Below are 26,307 nucleotides of genomic sequence, written 5' to 3'. Positions count from 1 at the left end.
ATCTTAATATCCTTATTGCTGAGGTATTTTATCCGACTTTTCTCATTCAGTACTTAAATTCGCCTATGATTAAATAAAAGCAAATAACAGAATAAGCTTTGGGAATTCAGAGGAGTTTCATTCATCATTATTCATTTCTTCAACCCACCTAAGAGAAGAGTAAAATTAATGCATTTTATCTTCTGGAAGTGCGTTCTTTATCCTCCTTTTAGCATAATTTTTTTTCATTCATCAAAAATAATTGAGTGCCGCAACGTTTAGCATTTTTCACGTTTTAATCTTATATTTTGTTTCTGACAGTAGCATCCTTTTTAACTTTAGCGTAAAATTATCTGAGATCTTAAAAATATAAAGATTCTCTTTATTTTAGTTAGTATCTAGATTTCGTAGCAAAGTATGGCATTGATTAATGGTGATAAGTTGAAAATTACAAATGACCTACGAAAATTCAAGATATGCGCTCACCCTAATACAGTGAACAAATTGAAAATAGTATGAAGTGCAATCAAATTCCCCAATTTAAAACAGTTAAAGGGATTTACGAAGTTACAAAAACAATTAAAACAAAAAATAAAATGTCCACTTCTTGCGAGATTCATCAGCAACAGTAACTCAAAAGTACTTACAAGCAAAGGATTACCTTGAAGCCTCTAACAACCTGGATTCCGATATTCTCCGGTTTTGTTTGGTTTGGTTTATTCGATTATGGTAAAGCACGAGAGAGCTATCTGCCTAAAGAAAGGAAATACCTCGATGAAAGACTCCTAAAGGAAACTGGCGTGTATCCATGTTACACATGGATAGAACCATGAACTCGGGTCAAACTACCAGTTTTCAGCGACTTTACCGCTCCGCCGCTAGTTAGCGCCCCCATTGCTATTCCACGAGTGCCAATTTAATTTTTAATCAAGAAGCGTATTCATCAGTTGGTAATGACAGTGCTCAAGCAAATTATAGCAGAGGGGTTTCACTAAAGCAGGCTGATGTTGCCAAACCGCTTTCCTAAACTTAAAATTTTTACTCTTATTTAAAACTGACTTTATTCTAGTAGAACAGACAAAACAGTAAAAGTGCAGGACAGATTTTAACGTAAGAAATAATGTATTAATTAAAATAAACCTTATAATTATATATTCGCTTTCATTTATTTATTATTTTCATCAGCAATCTTATTTGGTTAAGAGAGCAATTTTTTAAAAATTTAAATGCTTTAATTGTATCCTTTGATTACATATAGCTAGCTAGCTAGCTAGCGTGTTATGTCTGTCTTTATGCAGGGTATTCCAGAAAGCTTGACATATTTTAAACAGTCTTCAAAATCAGCAGTTTGGTGTATCAGAACGTGCTTTTGCACTTGAAATATTATCGTAGAGGCAGAACGTTTTAGAAGAAGGTACTGTAGCAACATGTGTGTGTGTCATTACAGAACTTCCTGTTCTTTTGACGACGAATCACAGTATCCAGAGTTGGTGAAAGTGATCAAGAATAACTCGTTAAGCACATCCCTTCTTTAGCGCTGTATTCGTGACTTATCTTATAAGAATAAGAAAACGAAGCTTTTGTCTGTGGAACGCAGGGAGAAGCGTCGGAAAAGCTGGTGTCTTTCCCTTTCTGTAATAATCGCTTTTTTTAATTAACCAAGAAAAACTATGTTAAGTTTTTGAATAAATTAAAAAAAACAACAACCTGTCTTAGCTATTTCCATCGGAAAACTCGGTGGCTTTAGAGCATATTATGGTTTAGTGTCCCATTGCGGGAAGATGATATATCATTAATATCGTAAAATGCCCATATTTGTGTCTTTTAAATGTGGGACATGAAATTAAATGTGTGTTATTTGTGACTTTTTGATGATGTGTAACAGAGATGCTATATATTCATGATGGTCAATACATTATGTTCTGTGGTGCAAACAAATAAATAAATACATAAATACTACGCATAATTTGATTTTTCTCATTCTGTCCCCTTACCTCATAATATCGGTACCGCCTATCGTAGAAAACTTGAAATAAAATGCACCTTATGGTCCTTTCCCTGTTTAAAACCCTATCTTTCTGGTAAATCTGTAGGTTCAGATTGCACTCTGATATAGCAGTTTGCAGATTTCATATGATTTTTTTAAATGTGTTCAAATTTATGGAATTCACTGTATATGTGTATGTGTGTTTGTGTTAGCCTCTTGAGAACAAATTTTGAAAAAAAAAAAAAAATATTCGTTTTGGAGATTAACTATTTCATCTTAAATAAAACCTCATTCTTTCTTAAATTTTGTTCTTATTCCTTTTAGTTGAAATATTAATCGTTTCTTCTGGAAACTTTATGTTTGTTTATTATTAACTTATGAGAGCATAAGGAATATTTTACTAAATCTAATTTCGACGTTATAGGAAATAAATTTTAGAAATTTTTTGTCATTAACTTCCTTTCACAAAACTCTCTCCACTCAGATACTGAGTCTGATTCATAGAATTCTACATCTTACTTTAAGAAACTTTATTGCTAGATATAAATGTTAAAGATCAATCTTTAAGAAAGTAAATCCCACATTCTTTTTTCTCTAAAACCCTGTAGATCTGTATACGTAACGCAATATTTACATGTCCCCTCCTTGCAATAATAAACTCATCCGGTTAACTCTTATTCTCGCTAAAGCCAAATTCTGAGGAAAGGGGGACCTGTGTTCTATTTGAAGTAACATCATCATCTGACATCAGAGAGGAGGCAGACGCGGTTAATCCGACACCCCATCCTTATGTCCCTTTCATCTTTTTTCAAGAAGAATCTGCTGCCCTAATAGCGTGAGCTGAATTTTGTGGAATGGTCTTCAATCTGCCTTCAAGCTTTAACTCTTTGAAAGGAAATCGGTTTTCTGAACTTTAAAGTTTGCTTCAAACTCTTTAGTCAGAGCCTCAGCTTTCTTGTCATCAGTTCTGTGTGGTTGCTGTGTGTAATATCATGAGCTAAATTCTTCCAAAATAAAGCCCTTTGCATTTATGTTGAGAGGAATTGACTAGAATATCGTGCATTTCGTAGATCACATTGGGGATCGAGCGGTAAGATCGCGAAGCACTGATGATTCAAACTCAGCTTCAGACTCCGGCTAAGAGACTGGTAGCACGTGCGTTTTCGTGGTTTTCTTTATGTGTAGCATGAGCCCAATTTCCCTTAAAAAGTTCTCTCTAAAAGTATCTTTTCCTTTAGGTATCCTATAGCCCTCCTATGGTTTATTATTATTAAAATAATATAACCCAATCTATAGATCACCAGCTTGAATAAATGAATTTAATTTTAATGAACAGCTTCTTATCGCTTTAGTTCTCTTCGGTTTAATTTATTTTAATAGTCTTTCTAAATTTATTGTATCTTCTTAATTTGGCTTCGCCCGCTTGAATAGTCTCCGGATCTGGACGTTAATTCCTGAAAGATACGCACCATGGTAGGATTCATCACCGGTGTTCTGTCTGTTCTGTATCTTTCTTTCTAAATATCCTCTTGTACTGCAGTCAAGCCCTGTGTGCAGCAGTGCAATCTGCGCGTCTAAACTAGTCCTCGACTTCTAGTGCTTGACACAATTCTTCACACCAGCACGTACAGAATTCCAACCATATTTCTGCACCATATACAGCACTCCTGTGCCTCCTTTTAAATATCGCGTTTCATGTAATGCTGGGCATAAAATCATACTTATCTATCCGTCATAACAAAATGTTATCTTCGTCACCTGTCTACCTTATCGCCTTAATTCGGTAAGCATTGATTCGCAGATACCAATGACAGTTCAATCATCTTTTAATAATCTAAATTTACTGCAATGACCCATTTTAGTGACCAATGACATTGATGTTCATCTTCAGTTTAATTTTATTTTAATAATCTCTGTGAATTGATATAATTTTAAATACTTTTGATTTATCCAACTGCTAATTTTTATGAGCTATACAGTATTACTGCGCTTAATAAAAGATATTTCTAGTGCTTTGTAGTGCATAACTGCTTCACCAGTCATTAGGTTTTCATCTTCGTACATTTCTAGATTTATTTAATAATTTGAGGAAAATAGATGCATTTCTCTCAGCGTACAAATTCACCTTCTGTTTTAGAATCGGGTTAATATTCATTTGTTTTTATTTATTTATTTATTTGTGTTCTAAAATAAGGTGAGGCCAAGCAGTGGCTGATTGTATAGCACAACGAAATATTGATTTTGAGGTTCAGTTTCCTGGCAGAAGTTAAATTGGTCAAAGCCAACCGGAGCCCAGCTCCGATAATTCTGAATTTTTTAGGTAAATCGTAATTTTAGCCGGATTGCACTGCAGCCCGAAATAAAAAGCCTGTGGAAATTCTTTTACGTAAACAAACTATAATTTCGGCGGACAAATTTTATTTTAATGGTAAATATGCCTTAAAAATCGATTCTAACTTCTGAATACATTGCTTATCTTTCCTTGAAGAAGAAACACTGATAGAGATTGAAACTTTTAAGGAGCGAAAAATCTTCACCACATGTCAAAGGCTTTTCAGCAAGAAGTGTAATAAATTTGTGAGAGCGGGTTAAATTTTCTTCCCCCCCCCCGAAATTTCTAAAAGTGATCACTGGTCGTGTGCATGCAACGATGCGTTTGTTCTCACATTGTTATCAAATCGGATTTTGGGGAAAATTTCTCCCTTGTCTCATTCTGCTTCACACTAGAATAATACCAGCGAGGGTGAGGATATAGCGGTTTGAAAGCGTTGGACTCTCCTCTCTTTGTTTTCAATGCTACATTTTCCACTGAAATATATCCTTCCGTATTCTCGTACTGTTTGTAGAATTCTCACTAGGCATTTTAAACAGCCGAAGAACTTTCAAGGGCCACGTTTCTGAATTATATCTTGATGATTATTAATTCCTGAAATAATTCAAAAGAAATAAGTAAAAAAATATATAAAAATCTGAAAGATTTCAGATTTTAAATTATGTCCAAAGGGGTGTTTTTTTTTTACCATTTTGTGTGTTACATTTAGTTATTAAATATCATGTTCTTCGCGCTTAAACCATAAAATTCAGTTCAAGAGCAATATCGCAAAATAATTTTAAAATGAGCCTGTCTTCAGAATTTCCGATACACAGTCTCGTGCGCTGGAGATAAAAAATGTTTCTTTCTGTACAACGTTGTCATTGCTCGCTCTGAAGTTCTTGAGTTTGTTAATAAAAAATTCGTTAAAGTTTTACAAAATATGAAATCGATAATAAAACGAATTTCAAATTTCAAATTTGGGCTTCCACATGCCCATATTCACAGTAGGATTACGTCATTCAAAATTCGATCGCTTTATGTACCGTTGTTTTATCACAATGCGAGAAATATACATACATTTATGCAGATTTTTCATTATTTGATTTTTTCAAATATAATGCAGGACTCTAACATTTGGTGGCAACAGTTGGGAAAGTGAAACGAGCATTTATAGTGATTCAACCCAAAATCGCAAAACGAAAACAATAGTCCTTCAGGTACAAAGCCACTTTGGACTAATAATGAATAAAAAATTAATTTAACTGAAATTATTAATTAAAGTCCGTTGAAGCAGAATTACTTCGTAATTTAAAAGCAACTATTATTGCAAATCAAAAGTAAACATATTTAGCAAATATATTTCAAGTCAAAATTTGTAGGAAATGAATTTATTTTACAAGAAATTTAGTAAAAGTGAAATAAATTAGAATTTTTAATAATAACTTATGCGAAATGTTTTCAAATCCTTCCGGCTCTGTATTTCTTTATTTAAAAAAAAAATCTGAACTTTTAGTCTAATATGTCTTGTGAAACGAACCTAATGATTATTGATAAGTTTATTTTAATAATATATTTATTAAATTTTGTTTGCATACGTAATTTAAAAACTGTATTCTAAATTTTTCACTAAACGCAGGTTTTAAATTTTGCTTTGGTTAAAATTAATCCTTAATTAATAAAAATTTTAATTTTTTCTTGGACTATTTGTTTAGGATCGAGCACCTTGTAGATTTCATTTTCGAGAAAATCTACGATTTTCGGCTTTCGTATACAATTAATAGAGTTAAACAGAGATTCTTTATTTGAAACACTAACGGCCGGTGCCAGAAACATTTCAACCGACGCAGACGCAACGCTAGGTAGAATTTAGTGAGCCATTAGGCGGCAGAATTTAGGAGCTTAAAGTTTGAAACGAGTGGCAAAAAAGCTAGCGCCGACCCTGAAGCCACATGATAAAGTCATCAGTGTTTGTAAGATAATGGCAGCAGTTCTGTGTAGCCCTGATAGGGGACTCTCAGTCCGCTCTGTTGGAGTTCCGTAATTTCAATATTACGATAGGAAAAGAGGCTGCTGATATGTAATTTTCGCGATTTTCATGAAGAAGGTCACATCTCTGTCCGGTTTTGTTTTTCAAAAAGATGTATGACAGTTATTGATTGGAATTTGCATGGGCTCCAGGTTATTAGAATTCAGTCAAGCATTTACAATTCCACCAGGTGCAGCTACCATGCATGCGCCATTTGGACTGATTTATTTATGAAACAGGACAGAAAGATGCATAGCGCATGGAGCAGGGCTTAATTTCTGAAATTAGAAGTGCCTTATGGAAGACCGTCAGAAAAGAAGAATAAAAATAAATAAATAAAATTATTGCTAAAATAATTATTTAATAATTAATCAAATTAAATAATTAAGGATTTGAATAAATACATTGCCACGATTAATATTAAAATTTAATAAAATATGACGAGCTAAATAAAACTTTTATTTTTTAAGTTATTAAATAAGTGGTAAATAATTAAATAATAAAATAAAGTACTGGAAATAGACTTATTTGGTGACTGCACTTGTAGTTTCGCACAAAAAATAAGAAACAACCGGTCTCTGATTTAATTTTAGCTATGAATATAATTTACTACTTCAAGCGATGATTGATATAAAGACCATTCTTTTTCTAGTACATCAATGAAAAATGTTAAAATGGTTAAAGCCTCACTAATGAAAATAAAGAGAATTCTATACGCAGGAAGAGAATATAAAGAAAATTTTAACGGATGACCCGTAAGTATAAAAACAAAAAGAGAGTCCAATATTTTCTGACCACGATCTCCTTTCAATATAATTCTAGCTGTCAAGCAGAATATGCCAGGGGAACAAATTTTCACTTAATCCGAGAGTTAGCTGAAAAAAAAAAAAAAGTAACAGTTTTCATACCTCGTCTGTGTTGCATTGTTCCAAAACGTTTGCAGGTGCTCTTTTCCGCATGAAGAAACTTTCGCTGGAACGAAACATTTACCCTCTGTCATAAATTCACTGTACTTTTTGGAGAATAAGCATTTGACATGTGGATGGGGGGCTTTTCTTTCTTCAAAAGCCTCGACCTCCATCCAAGGGTTTGTTTTCCAAGGAAAGGGAATCATGTATTCAGAAGTTAGAATCGATTTTTAATATAATTTTATTATTAAAAAAATTTTCGAGATCATATTTCTGCTGAAATTACTATTCAGTTAGATTAAAGAAGTGCAGGCGCCTTCTTATTTAGGGCTCTGGTGTGCTCCGGCTAGAATTATGATTTATTTCAAAAACTGAGAAGCACCAGAGCTGGATTTTGGCGCAATTTAAGCTCTGGCATGAAGCAATTAAAAACAATTGAATCACCACGTTAGTCCTCACTAGGCGCGGTTTTATAGATATTGATCGAGTTTATTAGAGGATTGGCCAACCAAAGTTGTGTTAGCGGTGGTTTTAGAAATCTAGATAAGAAGCCAGCTCCTACCGATCAGCCATCTGAGATCCTTATAAAACAACTGTTTTTCGAGAAGAAGCATTCCATTTGAAAATAGTGAAGTACTTAGTAAACACAGTTTGAAACAATTTTCTATTAATAATTTTACTGTTGCAGAAAATTTTCAAAATATTAATAAACGACATCGTTTTTAAATGTCTCGTTTCAAAACATTATTTATTATAATAAAAAAAGGGTGACGTCGCATAGAATGGCAATATCTTTTTATTTTGTTCTAGCTTATTTTCTTCACAAAACGTAAATAAGAAAAGCATTCAGCTTAAAAATAAATAATTAACTAAGTTAAACAAATAAATAAATTATATTAAAAAGAGTAAAATGACAGTAGATTATTATTATTATTATTTAAAAAATGATGTGTGAATTAAAAAGAAAGGAATAATAATTCAGATGAGAAATAAGAAATTTTTTAGCACTTGAAAAAGATGTCGAAATCACGCATAATGTAGCATTTGGAAAATTAATAAGAATTCGAAGATTTACGACTATCCTGAAGAAAGGGTAAAAAATAACTTTCAAGTTAATTAAAACATACAATGAAATGAAATATTTTCTTCCTAATTTATTTGATGTATTTTTGCTGATGAACATCGGTTTCAAATGTATAGAAGTTTTCAAATTATTTTGAAATACATATCTAATGTGTTTTAAGAGCATTTACAATAACTAAAAACAAATGGAATTCAACCAATTAAATAATTAAATTAAACAGTAGCTCCAGGTTTAATTTGAAGTCGCAATCAATATATCTAATGTGGTAATTCTCTTCGAAAATAACAAATGGGCTTTTCTAAATTAACTGCGTTTAGATAATACGGAAGTTCTCACTTTTTTTAAAAAATAAATTGGATATATTCTTGTTTTTCTTAATCATTATCTTTATTACTTTCATTACCGGTATATTTAAAGTTATCCTGTAATAATCAGGTTTTTATTGTAGTCGCTTAATATTTTACCATATTAGTCATGACCATATACAGAACATGAATGGGAAGTTCTGAGGATATGTTTGTCAAATATAGTAAATGGGTTTGTTCAAAGCCATTTTTATTTCTATCCTTTTTAACCTCTGAAATCAGATATTACTACTTTCAGCACTCAAAAAGTAAAATTAATGCTTTGGGAAAATGAAACACTGCTATTAAATTTCTTATAAGGAAATTTCTTTTTCTCTTGCAAAACGTACTGCAGATCCTGATAATTGCTCAGAGAATCATGTCTATAAGTTAGTAAGGTCTCACGACTTACTAACTTATAGACATGTAAGTTAGTAAAGTAACTTAACTAAGTAATGCTGTAGTATTAACATGACTAAGTAATGCTGTAGTACTATTATATAGAATGAGTGAACTGATTTATTCAGTTAATTAAACTAATTGTCGGTTCCAAAGCAACCAATATAATTAGGATTGCCCATGTACTTCGAGAAAAACATGTGACAGCAGGACCGGACACCCGGACGGCTTTCAATGAGTACTCGAGTAATGCCCGGACCCTGCACTCAAGAAAAACAACTGGCCGAATTTTTTAAATAATTTTTATAGAAACATCCAAAATATCGCTAAATTTTATAACTTCCTGGGGGGGGAATAGTCGTCAGATTGAAGCTTTTGTGATTAGGCTCTGATCTTGGTTTCTGATTAAGCTATCTTTACAGTTCAAACGTTGATTGATTCATAAATACAAGATCCAGGGCTTAATTTCTAAAATTAGAATTGGAGCTGTATGGAACACTGTCAACAAAGAAAAACAAAAGTAAATAAATAAATAAAATGACTATTAAAATCATTAATAATTTTAAAAATTAAATAGTTAATCATTACTAAATTAATTAATTACCATTTAATTAATAGTAATAATTATTATTTAATTAATGACTATTATTTAATTAAATAAAATTAATTAAATTAATATTATTAAAATAGTTAAATAATTAAAATTTAATAAAATGTAAAGAGATAAATTAAAATTTAATAAGCAATTTGAAATATAATTTTATTGCAAAAAATAAAATTTTCGAAATTAAATTTCTACTTAAATTGTTGTTCAGTTACATAAAAGAAGCGCTGGAGCCTTTCTTATGTAGGGCTCCGGCGCTTTTATGCTCCGGTGCGCTGCGGCAAATATTATGATTTATCCCAAAAACTAAGAAACACCGGAGCTGGGTTCCGGTGTGCAATTTAAACTCTGACAAGATTTACAACATAATACACAAAATAAGCACTTACAAAGATAGTAAGTGTCATGAATTAGATTGAACAAAAATATGTAGTAAAATTATTACATAAGCCTCACCCAGATAATAAAAATAAATAAGTAATGCTGTAGTATAATACATTATACTATTCAAATACATAGAAATTAAAATACAATTAAAGAAATATAAATATTTGCACAAATTTAGCGCAATATGTTTTTCTTCGTCAGTGTTTAATGACTTCAGAATCTTCCTGATAGTTTCCAGTTGAAATTGATTGACTTCTGAGAAGTATTCTAAAGCTGACGCAAAGAATCTTTCTCACATATATAAAAATAATATTAAATATTCATACATCAAACATACTCATTGAATGTATTCTGAGCGTATTTATTATTTTAAATTAACATTTTCAACCTCGCTATGCAAATATATGAAAGTACACGAAACCTGAAATGATTGATGTTCACTTGGAAAACAAGTTTACTCAGCGTACGCGAACCGATGTTAAAAGCACACAGCATTTAACATTTTGGAAAAAGTCGGTAATTTGTCTGCTGTCTAAATTCGTTCCTTTTTGGTTTCTTATCGTTGTTGAACAAATGTTTCCGCGAATTATTATGTTTAAATGTCTCATGTAATAAATAGCAGACCGTGTAATTAAATTTTCAGATCTGCCTACAATTTTTTACTCAATTTTTGTATAAAATTTCGCCATCTGTTCTTCTTCTCCTGGTTAAATAAGATGCAATTTTTCCATGCAGAAATGACACGATTCCGTGTTTTTTCCGTTCTACGGTCGAATTTTTCAAAGCTGCAGACCCTTTTTGAAAACGATTTTGTTCACAACGCTAACTTTCTAGAATTGTAGAATTTGTATTATCCGAAGAATTTTTTAACAATATTTTTTATAGAAGTAAAATACTATGTATGAAAAAGAAATTAAAATTCCTTCATTTGTTTTGGAGTAAATACGGCAATCCAACAATTTTTCGAGTATTGGGATGGACTGTGATGGACAACACTTTATTGGGTATATTTAGAGTTGCATGGGATATAAACTTTCCCGAAACTTAGTGTGTCATCTGATCTCTAAAATTTTTGAATGAAAGCCAACACAGCGTCATCCATTATCGTTTGGATGGAATTTTAATTTACAATTTGCTTTCGAAATGACAGCTGAGTTGCATTTTTATTCAAAACATGATCTTGAAAGTACATCTTGATTGGTGTAACGGCATTAGTTCAGATTAACGAATAATTCAAAATGAATTAGCTCTTCATGGCCTAAAATAGGAAAATGGCGTCAATGAAGAGATTTCATTTAACAGAGGAGTTGTTCAATTAAGTATTTGTAAGAATGTTAGTTGCTTAATATCTGGAATCTTGTTCAGCATCAACATAATGGCTGTAGGAAAATGGCGTCAATGAAGAGATTTCATTTAACAGAGGAGTTGTTCAATTAAGTATTTGTAAGAATGTTAGTTGCTTAATATCTGGAATCTTGTTCAGCATCAACATAATGGCTGTAGGAAAATGGCGTCAATGAAGAGATTTCATTTAACAGAGGAGTTGTTCAATTAAGTATTTGTAAGAATGTTAGTTGCTTAATATCTGGAATCTTGTTCAGCATCAACATAATGGCTGTAGGAAAATGGCGTCAATGAAGAGATTTCATTTAACAGAGGAGTTGTTCAATTAAGTATTTGTAAGAATGTTAGTTGCTTAATATCTGGAATCTTGTTCAACATCAACATAAGAGCTGTAGGAAAATGGCGTCAATGAAGAGATTTCATTTAACAGAAGAGTTGTTCAATTAAGTATTTGTAAGAATGTTAGTTGCTTAATATCTGGAATCTTGTTCAACATCAACATAAGAGCTGTAGGAAAATGGCGTCAATGAAGAGATTTCATTTAACAGAAGAGTTGTTCAATTAAGTATTTGTAAGAATGTTAGTTGCTTAATATCTGTAATCTTGTTCAACATCAGCATAATGGCTGTAGGAAAATGGCGTCAATGAAGAGATTTCATTTAACAGAAGAGTTGTTCAATTAAGTATTTGTAAGAATGTTAGTTGCTTAATATCTGGAATCTTGTTCAGCATCAACATTATGGCTATAATAATGCTTGATTATTATGAGGCAATTAATTTTGTGTGGCATAGGTAATAAGCAACTAAACAAAATCCTATGTAAAAATTACACAAATAAGCATAGTATTTATTGCTGATTGCAGTTTCATTGAAACTCAATTCACTCTTATCAAAGTGTTGTTGCTACTATTAACACTTGAAGTGTTACGGGCGGAAGTTGAGTGCTTGATCAAAGGAATAGAACTAGCTAACAAGTTTTCGTACGCCTCCAGCAGGAACAGAAGCTATGTTGTTCACGAGGTAGCACTAAAATAAATTTTGGAAGCTTCTACGAAATTTAAATAATGAAAGGAATTAGACTGAGCAAAACTTTTTTTAAAAAATTGAAAATTATGATTTTTATCCCAACATTGGAATACTATGATACATGTTTTTACTTCCATCTTTTAAACGAATCTGATATACACTTAGGACATATTTATGTAAAAGGGAGCTTCGCAAATACCAAAAAAAAATTTTTTTTTTTTTTAAATTTAGAATAAATTAGCATATCCAATATCTTAAGCAAAGAAAAGGTTAAAAGAACTACTACGTCCTTACACCATTAAATAAGTACACATACATATCTAAGTCTCGTATTTAAAGCTCTACGGAGAGAAACAGAGTCTAGGTATAAATTGGTAAGCGCATTTTGGAATGATTATCAAGGAAAATATGTCTGTCAAAGAAAGTATGTCTTTAAAGGAAATATTTTACTCCTTTTAACTGTGTGTTTTTGTGTTTTGGTGGCCAAACTGTTGACCGGTTGTAGGGTTAAAATTGTTGTTTCTTACGTTCTTTATAAATATTTTCGTATACCGTTTTTTAGAAAATATTTTTATTTCTTGAACTTTAAATGTTCATTTTATGGCTTTTACATTTTACGTATTCGTGGGTTATTATTAAAGAATTTTAAAATTTCAGAGTTTTTAGTACACTCCGAAATGTAAAGTACAGATGCCAATAAAATTAGTTTCCTCATATTTGATTCTATATCCGCCCTTTCTTTTTCCATTTCCTAAGCTGCACTGGGACAAATAAACAGAGTAACGGCCCCTAAAATATTACCAATAAATAAACGCCATTTTCAAAGTTCTTAAGCATTTGAATTTTGTGGTTTCCTTAGCAGATAGAGCAGTAAAACATCCATAATATATACAGTCCCTTGAGCGTTTGCCTTTTATTTTATTGCAGAGCGAATATTAAAAATATATGAAATAAAAATGGCTGCATCCATTTATTGAAGATGCAACTAAAAGACGAAAATGTTCGCCGGCTGTAAAATTGCTCAGAATGGACTATAAAAGCATCCTGGCCGCCTTCCAGTGATGTTGATCGCGTGCAGAAGAAAATACGATGTTTAGGGGGAGAAAACAAAAATGGAATATTTTGTTCTAGAACAGCTGTTACTGACTGGGGGAGAGAGGAAGCGTAAGGGGGCTGAAGAATTTTAAAAGTGCAGCTGTTTTCGAAGTAAAAATGAAACAGCGGGAATAGAAGTGCGTTTGTTATTAAAGTTGTATCATCATCAGGGAGAAATAGACGAAACGTATGGTTAAAAAACATGATGTGGAAAACTCTATTATGGAGATGTTTGAATGGATTATGTATTTGGGATAAATTGCCTTTGAATAATTCTGGAGGTTTAGCCTTAAAACGAAATGAGCATTCCGGTATTTTTCCCTCCTCTTGTGGCTGCATTTTTATAATAACTCCTGAATTTCAAAAGCATTTAGATGGATGTTTACGAAGAATATTAAAACAATGCTTAGTTAAACTACTTCCTACTTTACGCTTTGGAAATTTATTATTAAGTTGGAAAACTGCTACTGTTGGAAAAAGATGTAAATCATTTCAAATTCATTTTAAGTTCTTTCGTTAATCATCTTGAATAATAACTTTATTGAATCGGGAGCATTTTTGTATATTTCTTTTTTATTGAATTTTCTTCGAACAGTAGCTTTTTTCTTCCTGATGTTATTTTTCTTTTTATACTGTTTTACATTAAAAAAGGAATTTCGAATTTAAAAAATTTTGAAAGCAGAATTTGGAAAAGCGCCATAGCTTTTATTATTTTTTATTTTATTTATTTCTGCTTTTGTTTTTGTTAATAATCCTAACTGGTTAGTCTTAGTTCGTGGAAAATGGAGGGTGGTACAGCTTCTGTTCGTCAACGTGAGGCAGCAAAAGGTAGAAGGCTGACCTCGCCTAATAGTTTTAGCTAGGCTAAGAGGAATGGCCTTCATGCCCAGGGTGGCCTACCAGGAGAAACTCCCGACATACTTAGCCTATTCCGCCACTTCGCAACGTTGAGGCAACTAGTAGGACTTGAGGGGGTTATTTATTTGTTTGTTTATTTATGAGTTTAATTTTATTTTTATTCAACAGTAAAGATTTTGTTTCATGAGTTGGTAACAGTTCACATTACTTTTATTTAAGAAGGAAAGCGAAATATTTGTATTACTTTATACATTTTTAATGACTGAAACAGGATGTAATTATTTTCACTGCAAGAATTTCGTGTTCTGACAAAATTGAAATTGTGGCCGGAAATATTTTGAACAAGCTACGTGCGCAAATGATCCATTTAAAAAAAAAAAAAAAAAAACTGAAATTTTTCAGATTTTAAATTACGTCCAAAGGGGCGTTTTTTTAACGTTTTGAGTGTTACCTTTATTTATTAAATATCATGTTCTTTGCACTTAAACCATAAAATTCAGTTCAAGAGCAATATCGCAAAATAATGTTAAATTAAGCATATCTTTAGAATTTCCGATATACACAGTCTCGCGAGCTGGAGATAAAAGTATTTTTTTTTTCTATATAACGTTGCCATTTCTCGCTTTTAAAGCACTGAGTTTGTAAATCAAAAATTCGTTAAAGTTTTACAAAATATAAAATCTATAATAAAACAAATTCCAAATTTGGGATTTCAGATGCCCATATTCGCAGTAGGATTTCGTCATTCAAAATTCGATGGCTCTATGTACCATTGTTTTATCACAATGCGAGAAATAGACAATCATTTATGCAGATTTTTCATTATTTAATTTCTTCAAATATAATGCAGGACTCTAACATTTTGTGGCAACAGTTTGAAAAGTGAACCGACGTTTATGAGTCCGACGCAAAGTGCCAAAACGAAAGCAATAGTCCTTCGGGACTGAAGTCCCTTTGGACTTAAAAAAAAAAAAAAAAAAAAAAAAAAAAAGTGTATCTTTGCATTCTAGATAACTGAGAGTTTTTCTTTATTAAATAAGTGCAAGATCCTTTATGTAGGGTTAGTTTAGGATGAAATATAGTACCTTAGAAAGTTCTTTGTTTAGTACTGTTATTTGAACACGCATTTTAAATTCATGATCTTGTATCTTGTATTGCCTGAAATTAATTTTTAAACTGGTAGCCCTAATGTACTGTTTAGCATAAAGTTATTTTGTTGGCTTAAAATGTGAATTGAATTTTTTTGAAGTTTTTAAAAATTCTGTAATATTTTTAATCGTATAATCTTCTTTAAGATGTTAGACTATAATCTGAAAGTTTCAGATTTCAAGTGTTCTTTCACGGAAATTTTATTTCATTCAAATAAGTAAAAGTGGACAGCAATATTTTAAATGCAGTCATTCGCGCTATGCAACATACGCTGAGAACTTCAGGTTCATACGTAGTCACAAAGAACAACGTAAAATATATTTTTTAGAAAGAAAATTCGGGATACTCAAACTTGCAATTCATTACCACACAATTTCTTATAATTAACATTTAGCAAGTTCTTTTTAATATAATGTTTTTATTCAAAGGAGTAAATTTTATTTAATTGTGTAAAAATGCTACTGTTATTGAAAATTTAAATTAATTTGATATGCATATTTTTATGATAATAACCTTTTTTCTTGTGTGCTTAAAAAAATGAATTATGAAAAACTTTTAAGTGGGGACTTGACTTTTCTTTCACATGCCTGTGGTGGTGACAGGATGCTTCACTAACATAAACAAAGTAAAATCATCCTCATTTATGATAAATACTTGGCTATCGCATTTTTTATGATACGCATGCGCTTTTGACGTCCATGCACTTGGCGTGTAATCATTTTTAATTTTTATGTATCTTTTCTATCAGGAAGTGCACTGTCTTTAATGCTGCATTTGTCTTTCAAAAGATCATCTTCGTATGTGATAAAAATATCAAGATTCAAATACACTGATCATTGTTTGATATCGTTCATGAATGCCTCTGTGTTGCTCAAATGTATTTTATATGGCGCCGACTGAACCTAATATGAACACGGATTCCGAAATCGATAAAATATTCAGTGCCATTTTTGAGAATCCTGAAAATGAGCATGGAGTTTCCAAACAGTGTCACGCAGAAATCAAAATCCCATTCGATAAGGTAAGATAGGTTACTAAAATATGTTTGTGTTAGCTCTGAATTTAGAGTTATTTCTATGCTTATGCGATAGGCTCTTAATGCAGTACAATATTCATAAAATTACTAAATAAGAGAATATAAGCATTCTGATTGCAAATAATAGTGAAATCAAGCCCTAGTTCAGGCAAGAAATATTATTGTTTTAATGTGCATTATTATTTTCTTTGAATTAATTTTCTCTTTAATAGAATGTAACTTTTACGTAAATTTTCTTAAACTTAATATCTTCTTCAAAAATCAGTTATGAGAAATCACTGAGACTCTTATTTAATACCTTGAAGATTGTTGTTACTTTTCGCTGCGATAAAATTTCATAGGGTGTAAATACGGTGATGCGTAAGACCTTTCATTTCATATTTACTGTTTTATTAAAGTTAGTTAATCATTTAGAAAGATATTTTGTCTTGAACTTAACATTTTGCGGCAACTATTATTTTTATATCATGACTGGCATTAATAAAATGGGCTTCTAACACTTTATAATAGGTCGATTGCAAAATTTCTGAATTATTTCCTGTATACGTATGATAAAATTTTATAGATTTCAAATCATGTGTTTCTTTTGTGTCTTTTTTTAATTCGTGTGTATGTGTTATGTCCCATTTCGGACTTTCCGAGATGAGACTTTTTTTTTTTTTTTTTCTAAATGGTCCCATTTCAATCTCTTAGTGTGGGGTACGTAGGGGTTCCTATTTCACCTTTCCATTCAGAGTTCTGTTTAAAGCAAAAGCCGGAGGGATGTTATTGTGACGTGAATGGGAAGTATGTAAAATGTGTTGTCACAAATAACGTTCCGTCCTTTAAACTTAGTATTTACGTACGATTTTAATGTCACTAGCGTTGCTATAACGTAAGCGAGCGTCCGAGATGGAAAATAATCAGACAAGTTGACTTTTTAATATTTATTTATTATTAATTTACCTATATTTATTTATTTATTTACCTTGCGCGGCGTCGCAAGGGGGAAGACGTTGTCTTTAACTTGTTTTTTTTTTTTTTTTTTTTTTCTTGATCATTTTCCGGGCATTTCGGCGGACACTCGGGGTATATTCTCATGAGAATAGGAAGTTCTCTAATATAAACCTGATGTTTCATCGAAAGTGAGGATTGTCACGCTACCTAATGTTATTATTTCAACCAATCTCTTTCTTTGAATACTTGCTGCTCTTTTAAACAGCTTTCTACTAACTGTATTGAAGAAGGAAAAAAAAAAAAAAGATGTAAATGACACGATGTTTGATATTGTCAGCCTCGCAGTGGCTTTTCAGTGGAAATGTTCTTAATTAACCTTGTGGTACGAATTTTGTTGCCACCTTCATAAAGTCTGACCTTAATTTATTTGAATATGGCAAAACACAGGAGGGCTATCTGCCTAAGGGCAGGAAGGCCTTCGTGGTTGAATTTCGAAAGGAAACTAGCTCATATTCACGTAGGAAACCATACACGTGGGAGAAACACAAGACCAACTACTCTGCTGCCCGTTGGCGTGGGATCAGATCCGGATCGGGCTACCAGCATTTAGCTGTCGTGAACATTCGGACCAAGGTCCAAGACGTTTGGTTAAGGAATACCTTTGCAAATAATTGCAATTACCTCCACATCATCGTTAATAAGAAATTAAAATAAAGAAGAGAAAACAATCGCTATAGAGAGAAGGAAAAGCACTGGGATGTGAACATTCGGCCATTGGTGGGACCCCAGAAAATCTGAAATGAAACGTTACAGTGCATGTGTCTGTATGTGTTGATTTGTTTCAACTTAATACACGTTTTAATGTTTTGATATTTTCTCTTTATTGACGTTCTGAAAAGAAACATAGAAATAAACGCTAGAGTTTTTGAAACTGGAATTCTGTTTGAGTTTTAATGTTATTCACAACCAAAAATTTAATTTTAAGAGTTGGCAGCAATAAATATTATTTTTATTGTAGAAGATAAGCGAATTATCTGTAAGACATCGTGTACTCGATTTTTTTCTTATATTTATTTATATTAAATTTGTAACGAAGAACTTTGTGTAAAGGTGTTGTGTTGTAATCTAAATTTAAATTTTTTTTAATTAAATTGCATTACTTTACGGATGTATGATACTTCCTCGTGACTTTCAGTGGAAATGTTCTTAATTATATTATTATTATTATTAAAAGAGTATGCGTTAAAAGTGTGTTCATTTTACCCTTTACATTTAAATCTATTAATCACTCATCGTTAAAATATTTATAAAACATAAAAATTGTTGTCGTGTCAACGTAATATAAATATCTAATTACTTTAGCATTTCATTTAAGCTTCTATTCAAATATTTTTAAACAACTTTTAATTATTCATTTAACTAGAATTTTTTATGAGCATTACGTAGCATTTTCTTTTCTTTTCGAAAATTTCCAATTAATTATAATACAATTATTACTTGAGCTCAAGTAAAGAATAAAAGATTCGTAGTAATTAAATAATAATTATGTAGAACAGATATGATCAAAAGTACATGTTCTGGGTATAGTCACTTTTTTTCGGATCATTTCTTATAACTCATTAATCTCAACGACTGGCAGCAGCATTATTTTTCTCTTGGTTTTCAGAGATTAAATTTATTGCTATGCTTTTCTGTATTAACTGTTGCTTACAAAACTTAAGTTTTATAATGCCTTTCGTATCGAATATTATTTTCATGTTTTATTTATGCGAAAAAGATACGTAAACAAGAAAAAAATTAATGCATTAAAAGCTCAATTAATCGAAATCTGTTTAGCAGAAATCTGACATAAACTGTGGCTGTGGGAACACAAAAACATTGTATAACACTGTTTGTAAACAAAAACGTTGACCTGTGAAATAAATTTCTCTTCATGAACTCGGATATCTAAATTCATTGGTGGATAGTGTCAAGGATCTGCAAAACAAAGCAGTTGAAAATGAACGAAATAATAAAAGCAGAAGCACTAAAGATTGAAGTATTTGTAATAATTTCGTATACAATCGAATAAAACTTTTGTGCTTTTATAAAAAAATTTCTCAGTGGTCAAAAATTGCGTTGCTGTGTCCATCGTAAATTAAATTATTATTTTTTTTTCTTTTTATACCATTTTATGTCTCCCGTTCCATCCAAAAAGTGCGAAAACAAGTTCTGGAGTTTTTAAAACTGAAATTCATTTTGAGTTCAGTTTTAATATTATTCAACATTCAAGAATTAATTTAATGAGTTGGGAGCTGCAACTTTTATTCTTATTTTAAGACGAGATGAGAAGTAATTTTATGATTATTCATATTTGATATTGCCAAATTCTGTGCAGTTAACAAATAAACATATAATGAATTTTTTATGATAACTTGTAAATAATTTGGTAGTGGGTTGCGGATTTCGTCCTGGCTTCAAAATAATCAAAGGTCTCTGCAAACTGTCTGAAAAGAATCGTTTACGTTAAATAAGTTTTGAATGACAGACGAAGGTTAAATAAACAGCAAATTTTGATTGAATATTTTATTCAAATAAATAATATTGTTTAAGAAGAATACTGCCCCATACAAGTGCTACTTCTCATAGAATATAAAAGCTATTCATTTAGCCTTTGCATTGCGAAAGAACTGTTTGCCAGAAGATGCCCAAAGAATTTTTGCCTTGTTTTAGAAAAAATAAAGTTGTTTTGATTAATAATGATAGTAATATAGTTCGTCCGTTTAGTTTTGACTTACGAGATACAATTATAGTCTTAATATTTAGAAATGAATTGTATTCTTTATAATCAGGGTTATCTCCGAAGACTCACCTTCCGGTTTTTATCATGAGCAGCTCGAACGTGACGTCATTTACGTTTAGCAGTAACATTAGTTACGTGAGGCTCCGTTCAGTCGCATAGGCATAATAATACGGCATAAAATGCGGGAGCTCCGTTCACACCTGCGATATAGGTTCTAAACAGTACCCAATTAGAGAAGCTACATTTGAGCATGGGAGGATGTGTCTACAACTTTTACCGCTCAATAGGATTCGCGCACCAAGTTCCTGGTCTGCTTCTTAGTCACTTCATATTTTCACAAGCATCGAGCATCAATAGAGTACCGAACGGATACAGCGTAGACCTACAGATCGACAGACCGTCAGTTCGATATTCAGTGGATGACGACTTTTGGAAGTATTGCTCTTCTCCAAGATCTCAGCAGATTCTTCACTTCCGCCATGTTTTTGGGTCATATTCTTTCTTTTGAATGCTGATATCCCATCTTGGGATCTACTCATGTAAACCTCATCACCATGCCCATTGTGGAAACATCTCAGGTTGCAGGGAAGTACTGCTGCCGCAGTAGATACCCTGCATAATCACGTTCGTATCAAAATATCAAAGGTTTCGCGCGTTCGCTCTGATTCGTCTGCCAAGTCGGCATAAGGTTGAAAACTTCGAAATATATGCCAAAACCTCTAAATCAGTTTTTATGACTAGCAAGGTCTAGTTACATAGCAACGAAGCTTGGCTTAAAACCAGTTATGACATCTATACCACCGGTCTGAACGAAGCCTCTGAGGCACAACTGGCTGGGTAAGCAGATCGAAAGCGGAACATACGAATATTCTTCGTAATTCCTAATATGCGTAGCCCGTGAGAATCCCTTCGTAATTCTTTATATATGTAGCACCAATCTCAGTGTTGGCATTACCTGGTACCGTGCTAAATGATAATATAAACTCTGAGATTTTCTATGTAATATCAATAGTTCAATGCAGTATATAAATTCAATGATAATTACATTCAGCATAATTGGGGGGGAGGGGATAAATTGAGTTTGCTTTATTTTGTACATTTTTTATTAGAAGTTGGGCGAATCGTAACTTTTCTGGAATCTGAATTCCTAAAGGTCATGGAATCCCTCCAATGCTTCATATAAGATAAATAAAAAGAAGAAAAGTTATAAAGTTTTTAATTAAAGCAAAATATTAAATCCGAGTGTAATAAGAAATATTTAAGAATAAAGTTTTTAAAAATGTTCCACCATTTATTTGGAAGGTAATAAATCTTGAACTTTGAGGGTTTTTTCCCCTTCAGTGTAATTTCAAAAATTGTGTAACAGTTCACATTTTTTTCCTGCATTCCCCCCGAATCTCTTAATATCAAAGCAAGTTCAGAAGAGAAGGATTTTTTTCAGGAATTAACATCCGAACACTTAAAATGAAATTTAAAATTCTCTCCAAAAAATTAAAGAATGTAGCATTCAGGACCTATTTATTTTTTTAATAGATGCTTTTGTTGTAAGTCAATAAAACTAATACTTCCAGAATTTTGAGTTAAAAATATTAATAGGCGGGTTTTTTTTTTTTTTTCTTAAGTTAAGATTCGAAAGTTTCGAATGAAAAAAAAAGGTCGAAGCTTTTATTAAAGATTATAAATCACATCTTTGTCAATTAAAACTCTGTTTAATAGCCTTTTTATGTTTATTTTAATATATTTATTTGTAATTGCATACGCTTGCTTGCATACGGAATAAAATAATTTTTATTTATATTTTTATAGGGAGGTGAAAGAGAATGCTGGGAGTTCCATAACATCACGTTATCGAGGGTAAGTATTTTTCAGCTCTAATATGCAATTTTTCATTTCTGTTTTCTCACTGAATATGAATTTAAATAGAATATACGCCGTTCATGAATTCACTATTCTGTCTTCATTTTCGGCTTCCAGTGTTTCATATTAGCTATTTATTGTTGATTATGTCTTGTAGGATTTATTATTATCTGAGTTTTGTTAGAATCTATTACTAAGTTCAATGAAAAAGTGGGATTTCTTTTTTATGGAGTATATTTATATTTACAGAGTGTAGCTTGATAAGAAAAGGTGAGGTAAAAATAGCTTCTCTTCCGTTTAGGACAAGCGGCTGTTAAATCCCTGGAAATGAAAATTAAACTCTTTTTTTAAAGGAGGGATAGAAAGTAAGGGAAAAATAATTACTTTCTTCTCAAGTGATATTCATTACGAAGTCCTTTTACAATTCCAATTATTTTTCCAAATTATCATTTTCTGCTTTATTCCTCCTCTCATTAATTCGCTGGGGAAGGGGGGGGCACGTTCACATTAAATCACACGTCTGCGACACCGGGCAGCTTTCATGAGTTCTTTCGCTTTATTTTCGCCGACTTCTTTCTTCCATTTCTTGGTCTGTTCCTTTTCTTAGCTTCTCTTATAATAAACAAAGAAATAGTGGCCTTCGCTGAAAATTTTATGCCACGCAGAAAGCGAACATTTAAGCCTCACCAAGCGGAAAATTAAATAGAATGGGTGATATTTCTTTCACGGAATGGGTCATTAGCATAGCTTAAGAGTAATAAGAGGTGCTTACAAATTTTACGCCGTGTCCATAAATAGTTTTTCATTAAAAGACATCCGTGAATTGTTTAGGTTCATAAGAGGTGACAGCTGACTTTTTTTTTAAAGAAAAGTAACTCTTCGCAAACATATCCCCTTCAGTGCTCCTTGTTGTTGCATTATTGCACATATACAGAATGGCAACGTTTAAATGTACTCATTTTAATATGTTAATGCACAAAGCTTCTGAATTAAAAAGAAGTATTTAGGAAAAATAATTCGTACGTGTCTTACTAAAAATAAGTACAATCAGCTCACGATTAACCGATGTAGTACTGAATTTGCGTCCTCAGTTGACTCAAAATTACGATTAATCCGAGGGCAATTAAGAACTTAAAAAAAAAAAGAAAAATAACTCGTATTATAATTAACAGAAAAATTCTGTTTACAATTTTCGGTTGTTTTAATAAGTTTCATCTGGAAAACAAGTTTATTTGATTAAATAAGTTAAATCACGAATCCGTTCGTAGATAATTAAATCCGTTCAACCGGTAAACCGTAGCAAACTGGTAAACCATGGTCACCAATTAGCCTTCATTGCTGCACTCTTAATTTTCTGGTGAGAATTTTAAATTTCATTTTAAGTTCTCGAATGTTAATTCTTGAAAAAATTCGCCCCTTCTGTACTTGCTTTGATATTAAAAGATTCAGGAAAAACGTAAAATGTTGAGCGTAAAAAAAGCGCTGAACAACTTGTAATTGGATTTCAGATTCATTTCATCTGACGGCGAATAGTCTAATTGCGTGAATGTTTTCATGGTTTACCCGATGTATAACGTAAATAAGAGCCACTTCTATCAGAAGTTCCTCTACAAAGGAACCCCATATCTTAAACAAATAGCTTTCAGGCGCTTTGTCTTAATCTAATAAACCAACAAATAAATCCTTCATGAAATTATCCCTTGCTAGGCCGATCCTCTTGTGCTTTGCTTTAATCATTTAATAAACCAATCAACCTAGAAATGTTGTTCTTCCTCGAGGCCAGTTTTGAAGAGATTTTCAGTCTCATCATTTTATTCAATCGCAAAAATTCTCCCGTTGCGTAATGCTAAATCAGAAGCAAGGTAGAGGAAAGTGTTTCCATAAGTGACATAGAGAACTACTTGATATCTGACTCGAGTTAACAATCGTAGACCATACCGTAACTAATTAGGCAGACTTTCAAAACTCTTTAGGCAGATTAAAGTTTCGGCACTTTCTCCTTTCGTCCGATGGTAGTTTGAACTTTTCTCCTTTAGTCCGATGGTAGCTTGAATAGCATAGCCATCGCTTCAAAATGGTAGGTTACTCTTTTATGGAATCTAAGAAGAAAATAGCCAGGGGGACACCTGTTACTAAATTATCTGAAATGACTAAATGCCAAGTAATTTTATCACCACATAAATTTGCTTACCAGAGAAAATCTTATTCAGTGTCTTTTTCGAGTCCATTTACATCATTTTATTAGTTATGTCTTTTTAAAGTTATATCCGAACCGTCGCTGAACTTAAAAAATAAATTAAAATAATAAACCGACTAATTTGTCGCCAAATTTGGCGATAAATCACCCAAAGTTTTCAAGCTTGGCGATATTTTGATGCGGTCCCTGTATAATTATCTGTGTATAGCCCTATATGTAACTGTATATGTCTTCCAGCAATGGGGAAACTATTATATACGATTAGAGAGAACATCAGTTCTTAATTTTCAGTTCAGATTTGACTATTGAGAGATCTCCGTGCAAGCTTCACTCTTTAGGTGCGTTTTGCATTGCGTTGTGTTAAACGGTTTTAGTACTTTGAAGTGGTAACTACTGACTGTGCTCTGTCATAATGAGAAGAGCTGTTCGAGTACTTTTGTGGAAAGCTCCAGAAGTGTGAACTGTTTCTTTTGAGAAAATAAATTTTGTCATGCTATCATCGGTTCTGCGCATTCAATACATTACACACAGTAGTATAATGTTTTGAAATCTGAATCTGCGTAATTTCAGTTACTGATATTTGGGCGATTTTTTTTTTTTTTTTAATAAAGTGCTTTTGAATGGGCCACTTATGCAAATACAGAATCTGTAGATTTCAGTGCATTCTCTGTTGAAAGTGGTTCAAAAGCTTTATTAACCAAAAATACATTTGTTTGTGGTTGTTGTTGTACTCAAGAGATTCGCGAAGAAGATAGCACTCATGGTAGGGGGTATTCATAAACTCAATTGACTTATTTGTCTTTCTGGAAAGATTTAACATCTCGAAATTCGAATGTCTCACTGCGTTGCTGAAACGGTTACTTATTTTCCACCAAATAGCTGTATAATCTAAAATGGTTGTGTATTGTCATTGCTTACCCAAAGTCCTTAAATGAGAACAGCGTTTTTACTTATATCCTTAAATGAAGGGTTGGATTGTTGCTACTTACCTTGTTGATGCTGCTTATCTTGGGTCTTTAAATGACGGCAATGATATATTTACTTTTACTAAGACGTTAAATGATGAGTGTTGTCGTTGCTTAAATCTTTAAATGAGGGGAGGTAACCGAAAATTTTGGCTATTTACCACCAGTCAGCTGTATAATTTGAAACGGTTGTGTGTTGTTGCTTATACTAACTCTGAGGAGAATGTTACTGATCTTGAATATTCAAATGTGGATAGGATTACTGTGACTCTGTTTATGCTGCTTATCCTGTTCCAGTTATGAGGACAATGTAATCGTTACTGCTACTAAATCTTTAAACGACGACTATGTGGCCATTGCTTATGTTGACCCCGAGGATAGAATTGTTGCCCCTTTTTCTTAGGTCTTTAAATGAGGATAGTCTTATGTTTGCTTATACTGAGTCTCAAAATGAGGGCAGTTCTATAGATGTGTTTCTTGATTCTTCAAATGAGGATGAGGAACGGAAGGTGTTCTTTTTACTGGTCCGTTCCAAAATTGGACGAGAACACCCAGGAAAGTGGATTCATATGTCTTTCACTTTTTAATTGTACAGTTCCTCCAGAGGAGTTTCTTTTCGACAGATGTTTAGGGCTTTTACTGCACATAGATGGTTGCATGTTAAATTTAATATTGATGTGAAGCAGGAAGTATGTAATCAAGACTTCTTACACTGTACCGCTTTTTTTAAACTCGCGTTCAATTTCATCTTTTAGTATATGTGTTTGGAAATAAAAGAATATGCATAAATATTAAATAAACATGAACCTCGTATAAAATTTCATTTTACGAGTTACCATTTCGTGCGCTTTGGGTGTAAAATTTAAATATGAAAGCCGTTTTTATCTTTCGTCGTTGTTTATCTAGCAGTGTCCTCTTTACTTTTCATTCACGATGCTAGATTTTTTTTTGGGGGGGGGGTTAGTTAAACAAACATGCGTTTATTACCTAGAAATTTCGTTATATATATACATTTTACCATCGAACTGAA

The 26,307-nt window shown here is 32.1% G+C and overlaps 1 protein-coding gene across 5 annotated transcripts in view; it reads left to right on the top strand.

The window, feature by feature from the left end:
* The window catches only part of LOC118190059 (tight junction protein 1-like), a 663,736-nt gene that overhangs the window by 493,949 nt on the left and 143,480 nt on the right, over positions 1–26,307 (top strand). For 4 of the 5 annotated variants that reach the window (XM_085816638.1, XM_085816637.1, XM_085816639.1 and 1 more), the window contains one exon: positions 22,065–22,112. In XM_085816638.1, the coding sequence (XP_085672764.1) occupies positions 22,065–22,112 (48 nt within the window). Of the gene's footprint in view, positions 1–16,270; positions 16,526–22,064; positions 22,113–26,307 lie in introns of those variants that run through there. The other variant, XM_035360748.2, reaches the window with a different exon arrangement.

This window comes from Stegodyphus dumicola, chromosome 5, assembly GCF_044657685.1.
Source record: "Stegodyphus dumicola isolate Sdum_Otavi_A_Nest chromosome 5, ASM4465768v1".
Classification (NCBI taxonomy): domain Eukaryota; kingdom Metazoa; phylum Arthropoda; class Arachnida; order Araneae; family Eresidae; genus Stegodyphus; species Stegodyphus dumicola.
Note: the sequence above shows the minus strand (reverse complement) of the source record. Positions and strands in the feature narration are given on the sequence as shown.